This window comes from Aptenodytes forsteri, unplaced genomic scaffold, assembly GCF_000699145.1.
Source record: "Aptenodytes forsteri isolate BGI_AS27 unplaced genomic scaffold, ASM69914v1 Scaffold272, whole genome shotgun sequence".
Taxonomy (NCBI): Eukaryota; Metazoa; Chordata; class Aves; order Sphenisciformes; family Spheniscidae; genus Aptenodytes; species Aptenodytes forsteri.
In genome coordinates this window covers 400,648-409,274 of record NW_008794885.1, presented here as the reverse complement: position 1 = coordinate 409,274, position 8,627 = coordinate 400,648, and the positions used below count along the sequence as shown (strand labels likewise).

General features: G+C 45.2%; 1 protein-coding gene across 1 annotated transcript; it reads left to right on the top strand.

Annotated features, from left to right (window-relative positions):
* Positions 1-6: 6 nt before the first annotated feature.
* Positions 7-7,678, top strand: EIF4A3 (eukaryotic translation initiation factor 4A3). The gene is made up of 12 exons (XM_009274798.1): positions 7-149; positions 314-386; positions 1,211-1,277; positions 2,328-2,390; positions 2,851-2,983; positions 4,095-4,175; positions 4,610-4,751; positions 5,606-5,744; positions 6,236-6,351; positions 6,917-7,024; positions 7,111-7,238; positions 7,478-7,678. The coding sequence occupies exons 1-12, from the start codon at positions 47-49 to the stop codon at positions 7,492-7,494; spliced, it is 1,170 nt and encodes a 389-aa protein (XP_009273073.1). The 5' UTR covers positions 7-46; the 3' UTR covers positions 7,495-7,678.
* The last annotated feature ends 949 nt before the right edge of the window (positions 7,679-8,627 follow it).

Here is an 8,627-nt window from a genome sequence, read left to right as displayed (position 1 = left end):
GCGGGCGGCCGGCTCGGCGCACACTCGGCTGCTGAAGGAGGAGGACATGACGAAGGTGGAGTTCGAGACGAGCGAGGAGGTGGACGTGACGCCCACCTTCGATACCATGGGGCTGCGGGAGGACCTGCTGCGCGGCATCTACGCCTACGGTGCGCGGCGGGGCGGCAGCGAGGGAGAGAGGGAAGGGAGAAAGGGGGGGTGGTCGTCGGTGGCGGCGCCCGGATGTGGGGCGGCGCGCCTGCGCGGTGAAGGCGCCGCCTGCTCGGTTCCGGGGCTGCCCCGCCGCCGTTGACGGTAACGGCCGCCTCCGCAGGTTTTGAGAAGCCCTCGGCCATCCAGCAGAGAGCCATCAAGCAGATCATCAAGGGGAGGGACGTGATCGCCCAGTAAGTGGGGCTGCCGGCGAGGGGGCGAGGGCGCGGCTTGCTCGCGGGTGGGAGGAGCGTGTGCCCTGAGGAGGTTGCGGGCCCTGGAGGGGGGGGTGTCAGTCACGCTCGTTCCTGAAGGTGGAAGCGAGAACTGTCACTTGCTGCTTGGCAGGATTAGGGAAATCACATCATGAGCGGTATGGGGTGAAATTGGCTAACTTGCACAAAGACTGTGATCCTAACAGTTGTTAATGTCAAAGTTTATTAGGTTTAGGTATGTCACTGATAAAGATTCAGCCAAGATATTGCGTGTGCTCAATAAGTAGGGCTCTGAGACTCTTGGGAATGTTTTCCAGCAAAGCCAGAGAAGTATAGAGACAACTGCAGTCTCAATCAAGGGAAAAAGTAAGCAGAAGAAAATCTATTATGTCTCTAGAGACAAAGAAGGATATGCATCCCACTGAAAAAAAAATCCTTTCTAGGTCACTATTGGGAATTGCTAGCCTTCCAAATTGTATTGGCTTATCTACCATTTACTTTAAAAGAAAAAAAATTACATATGGCATATTGCAGGAAATTAAAATGCTGGTCTGATAAGGAGTAAACACGCCAGAGCTGGGGACCCTGCAGCGGAGTGCTCTGTCCCTGATATTGCAGTTCTCAAAGCTGCTTGTCTGCAGATCACACTGTGATTGTTAACAAAACTTTGTCAGATACACTGTTGGCAATATTGACTTCTTTGCAATGAAGGAGTGGCAAAGAGTCAAGAAGTGGAATATGTTGAAATTGCCTATATTGTTTGTCCAGGCGTCCAGGCTATTCACCAAACGTCTGTTTCTCAGGTCGCAGTCAGGAACAGGGAAGACAGCAACATTCTCCATCTCTGTTCTGCAGTGCCTGGATATACAGGTAATTTCATAGCACGTGCTAAAAATGTTTTTTAACTAAATCGGTAGAGTCTTCATCATAAAAGCCTTCATTTTTGGAATGAATAAATGAAGCTTTACATTGAAAACTTCTAATTATGAGCAGTGAACTTCAGACAAATTTCTGACTGAAAATTTCACCAGACTCTACTCTGTTAACAATTTAACTGTTAAACCCACCTTGGCAAAGTAAGTCCAGATAAAGTCTTGTAATTACAAAATTGGCTTTAACAGCTGACCTCTTTCACATACTTATTAGAGGGTTAAATAAATCTCTAAGCAGGCAGAATTGTCCTCAAACAGTCCTAACAGCATCAGCAACCTGTCTGAACAGTTGGTGCACATTGCACAGAATCAAACCTAGTTTTTTGACTGACAGATGTTTGCTTTTTTTCTAGTCAGGGGTATCGTGTCCATCCAATTGTTTTTTAAGTATAACTTGAATGTGTAGATGCTGTTGAATAAAATGATGATTTTAAGTGGGCCAGTACCCTCTTAAATAAAGCTTGGATTGTTATTCACATGTCACTGCCTGGGGACATAAAAATAAATGTTGCATGTTCTAAATGAAAAGGTCAGCTTTATGCTTCATTTCTGTAAAGTGCTCATAACATTTTTCAAACGTGACACTTTAAAACGTTATCTTGGAATCCTTGTGACATGCAAGATTTTTATCTGAACTGAACATTGAAATTGAAGTGATTTAAATTTGTTTCTATTCTTTTGCAAGAAAAGTGCACACTTTTATAATTGTTTTCAGAAATTAGGTTGGAATGAAAAATGAGGTATCAAAGAACTGCTTAAGTGCTGTCTTGTCAAAAGTAACTTAAGAGGCTGTTACTGTGTAAGTGCTCTGTGTGAGAGCAGCTTTCTAGGTGTACTGACCCTTGCAAACACTAGGTTTTAGCACAAAATTCTATGATTAGTCCTTCAGATGTGACATTTCAGAGTACTGTGGGATCCGTAATCTCTGTTATGCTTGGATGATATCTGCCCTGTGATTAACTGCCACGTGATCACCTGTTTTAATCAGGTTCGTGAGACCCAGGCATTGATCTTGGCACCAACTCGGGAGCTGGCTGTACAGATTCAGAAGGTAGGAGCATTTAAATTACCACCTGTAAAGCACTCGCAAGGCCTGGGGCCGATTCTCAGGTGTTCCCCAGCAGACCTCAAAGCACAGCTTCTGCTTTTTCTTTCTGTTCCTGAAAGGAATCAGAAATTCTGATAAAGGGCTGTTTTGCTCATCTGCATTATGTCCATTCTTGCTTACGTGACCATGTTGGCTAGCCGTCTAAGGTTTTACACATTCCTAACTGAATTTTTAAGGACAGCACTTCTAAAGCAGTTGTGATCTCCGGGGAACTGAGTTCCCAGTGTTTGAAAGCCTGCTGTTGAGGAGGTTTGGGTAACAGACATAAAAAAAATCCCTCTAACTGCTTGTGCTTACATCTCTCTAAAAAAAACACTGTATGGCTGTGCAGACCTGCATCTCTTTACAAATACAAACTTCATGAGAGCTCAGTTAATTAAGCCATTCCTTTGTATCAACACAGGGTCTTCTTGCTCTGGGAGACTACATGAATGTCCAGTGTCACGCCTGCATTGGAGGGACCAACGTGGGCGAAGATATCCGAAAACTGGATTATGGGCAGCATGTTGTTGCTGGCACTCCAGGCCGTGTGTTTGGTAAGGAGATGTGGGAGGCTACATCACCTCCAGGCTCAGACCTGAGTTGAGCCATGGGAACCTCCTGCAACTTCTGTGCGCTTAGATTTGAAATAGCATGAAAATTACATTTATTGTGACACCATTAATGTAACGTTAATGTGAAGTATAACAAGGTAACAACTTACAGTACTAATAGCTGGAAAAGACTAGAGAGAAATCAACAGGGACAGTATTTGGATTTTCTCTGTTTATATTTTGCTTTTCATTGTTGAAGTGTTTCTCTATATGGTGGCATGGGAACAAAGTATTTTTTAAGCAGAAAATAGTACAATCCCAGGAAATACTTCAGAATCTTGGAGGAGATGATAGAAGCTGGGTCTATCTGAATGTCAAAGTTAGGTCCACATTTTCTGTGTACTGGCCATCGCTCTCTCTTTGTTAAATCATGTGCACTTGCAGCTGGTACTTTTCTGGTTTCATTGCATGAAGATTTTTATATTTTCTGTTCATGGCAGTTACCACAGTGATAGCTTTAGCCTTCAAGCTCACATATTCTGGATCTCTGAGAAACAGGCAGCACTTTCTTACTCAAGCACCTGTCACTGGGAGAACATAGAGCTCCACAAGCAAAAAAAAAAAACCAAAAAATTAGCAGCTGCCAAACTGGGCTGGCTTTGAACAGCACACTAATAGCAAATACTTTTCTGTCACAGTATTAGGGGATTACACAAAGCCATGTGCTCTTTCAAACAGGATGTGGATTTGCCCAGCCTGTTGACAAAAAGTTCATGTAGCGTTTTGCATTTCTCACATCCAGCTGCAGTTACTGTGGGAGACTGGGTCACCTGTCCTGTGCAGTTAGCAAATAGCATCCCACGGCTTGGACTCTCAGAGCTTCCCTGCAGTCAGTGCTCCCTTAGCTGGGCTGCAGAGACATCCCCCTAGGTTGCAGGGTACAAAGGCCACGCTGTGGCCTTTGGATGTGCCTTCCGTCACCAAACACCAGTCTCTGTTGGCAGCAGGGGAAGTACCTGTCCCTCCTCCACTGAAATGCCCTGCTAGCAGTTGGGAGCAGTGTAGGCTCACTTGCTTTCAGAGCCTTTTCATCTTACAAAGTGAAATCTTACAGATATGATTCGTCGTCGAAGTTTAAGGACTCGTGCCATCAAAATGCTGGTTTTGGATGAAGCAGATGAAATGCTCAATAAAGGTAGAATATTTGTTTCCCTTTTACTTCCTTTCTTCTTACCTCTTTGAGATTCCAGGGTGTCCTAGCTGGCAGTCCCGCCTCTAAAAAAAATTGGTTTTGTCGAAGTTAGACTATTATAGTTAATTATAGGCTCTACGAGGTTGAACTAATGAATATGTCTTCTCTGATTTAGTTGTAATGTCCTTTTCAATAGTTAAAAATTCTTGAGCACTGCCTTTCATACTTACTGTGTACCACGGCTGCGTTGTAGTGGGTTTGGGAAAATTAGGAAGAGATGAGCAATATGTGACACTGGCTTTGAGTTACTGATTCACTCATTAATGTTCATCTCATAACATAGGCCCAATACTGAATTCCAGATCAAATTATGAAAGAGCAGGGTATTTGGGAGAAAGATGTGCTAACTGTTCTGTGCTACTTGATTTGCTTTTCAGGTTTTAAGGAGCAGATTTATGATGTGTACAGATACTTGCCTCCAGCTACACAGGTGGTTCTGATCAGCGCCACTTTGCCTCATGAAATTCTGGAGATGACCAACAAATTCATGACAGACCCCATTCGCATCTTGGTGAAACGGTGAGTGAGTTTCCTTGGAAAGAACAGGAGCTCTTTGAGTTGGTCCAGCCCTGGGCAGTTCACAGTATTAACTTATTTAAATGTGCGGAATCTCTCTCTCATGTTCCTTCTCACCATTGCAGTTTCTCTAGGTGTTTGCAGACATCCTCATGTCCTGTTTTCCAGCAGAGGCCGACTCGTCTCTCTGACTTTATCCTTGTCCAGTTCTGTTTGCTGCTGCTCAGCCTGACTGCCCCCCACCCCCTCATCCTCCCCATGTATAGCAGTCTCTTCTGGAAATGCCTCTTTCACACCTACCCAATTCCTGTGCTCCTCCAGAGGATTTTTGTAGGCCTCCTCCATTAATTTGCTATTACATAGCAAGCCAAAAAAGCCTTTAGCTGGCTGATCCTGAATGCCCTTGAAATTGTAGCTTATGTCTGGTGGTGTCACAGGTCCTCATGCACTGGAACTCATCAGGAGTCAAGAGGAGTAAGTGTAGGCAACCTGACAGGAGGAGCCTCCCTCTAAGCCTGATCTCTTACACTGCCCCATTTACCTTTCTTCTGTCTCTCTTGTCAAGAAGCTTCAATGTAAAAATGATGAAAACAGAAATACTTCCTTTTGAAGCTGTCTAGAGCAGAGGGGGTGCCCCGGGAGTTTTAGTCTCTGTTGCATGGGTCGCATTGGAGGCCCTTCTTAGAGCAGACTTCTCCAGGGACTTTCTAGAGCAACTTGGACTTGTGTATGGACCCAGCAACCCACAGCACACAGGGCAGAGGTGTGATCTCCACTGAAGCACACCCAGCCCTTCTAACTGCATCGTATGTATTCACCTACTTGTGGTGTCATATAGCTGTTCTTCTTCCCTACAGTGATGAGTTGACCCTCGAAGGAATCAAGCAGTTTTTCGTGGCTGTGGAGAGGGAAGAATGGAAGTTTGACACCTTGTGCGATCTCTACGACACACTCACAATTACCCAGGCTGTCATCTTCTGCAACACCAAGAGAAAGGTACAGCAGCCATCAGATGGGCATGTTACTTTCGGAGGGTGACTTAGAGGAGAATGCTAGTACAAACCCAGTTAAGAGGTCTGGTTGTTTCCCCGTTTGGGAATAGTTTAGTAAGAACAGAGGTTAAACATTTGTCTTCAGGATGTGCCTAGCTTAAACAACTGGTTATAGGCGGACCTGATACAGTTGCCTTTTTAGAGAAGTAGAACTGATTAGGTAAGAATGTGCTTATTCTTCTAATTGCTTATAATCCCTGAAACAAAACCACACGTTCTGAATAAATGCCCTTAATTCCTTTCCTTTCAGGGCTTGTGGAGCCCTGTATCATATAGCCGATGCTTTGTAAGGATTATTTACTTCATTTAGCTTCTCCAGAATGCTTGTTAAAGTGTCTCTCAGCATACGTCTCCACAAACATTCTCCAAGCACAGCTAGCGCATTTGGCTGTCCTGAGCAAAGAGCTAACCCAGGCTGCTTGGCTGTATGCACAGGTAGACTGGCTCACAGAGAAAATGAGAGAAGCCAACTTCACAGTTTCATCCATGCACGGGGACATGCCACAGAAGGAGAGAGAGTCCATTATGAAAGAGTTCAGATCTGGCGCAAGGTAAATGCCTTAAACAGTGTTGCTTACAGCATTGCTACCTCAGGGCAGGATTTCTTCTAGCGTCTGAAGGGAACAGGCCTCAGAAACCCATAAAACCTCTCCTCTCTGAAGGCCTTGTTCAGCTTAAATTAGGAAGAGCTCTGATTCCCGTCTATCCCCCTGTGGTGTCGCAGGGTTGGGAGGTTGCCGCTTTCCAAGGAGGGATGCTCATAGGCATGGAGCTAGTCTGTTTTATTTTGCTGAAGAGGTTGGGAATTGCTGCATTTAAAATAAGTCAAGGAAAAAAATATTTGGGCTCTGTCCTGTATTTTAAACTCTTAGGAGTGTCGTATTCTTTCTGAAAGAGCAAAGCTGTCTTGGTACTATCGGTCTTCACTGAAGTTTGATGATGCTGCATGGAACAGCTTTCCTTAAGGCAGCAGAAGTGTGGATGCTGCCAGTGTGCTGTGTGGAGGGAGGAGCACAGAATAGCAGGGGATGCCCTGTGCTGGAGACTACAACTTCTCAGCTCTCACACCCACCTCAGTGGGGTGGAACAGCCATAACTGTCCCCTTCTCTTTGCAGCCGAGTCCTTATTTCAACAGATGTTTGGGCTAGAGGCCTGGATGTGCCTCAGGTGTCCCTGATCATTAACTACGACTTACCCAACAACAGAGAACTTTACATACACAGGTAAGCTCGGCCTTCACATGGGGGAGTGTGGCTGGATTGCCCTTCCTCAAGGTGGCTCCTATCTCTCTTTCCTTCTGCCTCCACAGAATTGGCCGGTCAGGCAGGTACGGCCGAAAAGGTGTAGCGATCAATTTTGTGAAGAATGACGACATCCGCATCCTGCGAGACATTGAGCAGTACTACTCCACCCAGATAGATGAGATGCCCATGAACGGTGAGTGCAGGCCAGCCCCAGCGAGGCTGCTGCCCTCCTCCAGTTGGGAACTGGTGTGCTGCGTTTGAAACAGAAATGGCAGATGCTCTGTTTTGCCACATGCCTCATTCCCAAGCCCGACCCATCTTTGCTTCCCCGGGGAAGAACCTGGGAACAGCAGTAGGTGCGCTGTACTGCTGGGCTGTGGCTCTCAGCACACCAGGTGCATACTTACATTCTCTCATTTTCTCTTATTTCAGTTGCTGATCTTATCTGAAGGGCTGTGTTTACCAGGGAGTTGTACTATTTGGTAGCCTCCATAATTTGGTTTTGGACCCACATCCTTTTATCATATTGCTGATCATATGTTCTTGAGTTGAGCTGCATTTGGGAACTTGTGTAAATAATGTCTTTACTCCCACCCACGTTTTTCAATAATAAAAAAGGAAGTTTTACCATAACCTGTGCTTAGTTACTTTAACCCAAGAAAGTAACAGGCAGGGAGTTTTGAGATACTGCGTACTTGGCTAGCACAATCAAAAAAAAACATTTGACACTGAGTATATCTAGGTTCATAAAATACAGGGCTTCCTGTTCTCCACCCATTCATTATCGCTGTGCCACGGTACCCGATGTACTCCTTAGTTTCCTTAACTTGACTCTTAAGGATCAGCCATCTACAGGAAAAATCTGTGGCCTGTCCCTAGCCTGCTCTAAGAAAATTGAGTTACAAGATAGCCAGAAAAGAAATTTCCTGTTGTTATGCCTTTCTGGAGCCAGAAATCACATCGCTTGTTGCTCTGGATGAGTATTTCCCCTCCCAAGGACTTGAGCAGGCGCTTGTGAGGGTGAGTGCCTCTTTAACTTGATGCCAGCTGGAGAAATATATTCTTATCAGCATTTCCTGAAGTAACAAAAAGTAGCAAGTATCTTTTATCTTTGTCCACCCATTTCTGATGCTGTAGCTTGTTACATCTTCCCATTTGCCTCTCCTAATTCTGCCTCCCTACAGCATTATGCTGTACTTTGCCAGCCATAGTATCTTCCGTGTAGCTTTCCTGCCTAGCTCTGCTGTATCCTTTTTTGAGGCAAGAGTTGGCCAGAGCAATGCTGCCGGTGTGGCGTAAGTTAGTTACCATGTTTCACTCTAATGCTTTTTCTGTTAAATTGTTTTTTGCTTGCTCAGGGAGGACAGGGGAAGCAAGGCTTTAGGACACCACCAGTTTGCACAGAACTGGAACAGCTCTCAGAGCTCCTTTCCCGAGTCAGTAGCAGAGTAGCCCTGGGTAGAGAAAGTGAGTGTCTGTATCTCCTGTATGCCCCCATGTAGTCCACTAGTGAAGTTCCTCTGTTCCCCTGTACCTGCTCCGTGCACAATACTGATGTTCTTCACGGTACATAGGCAAAAGT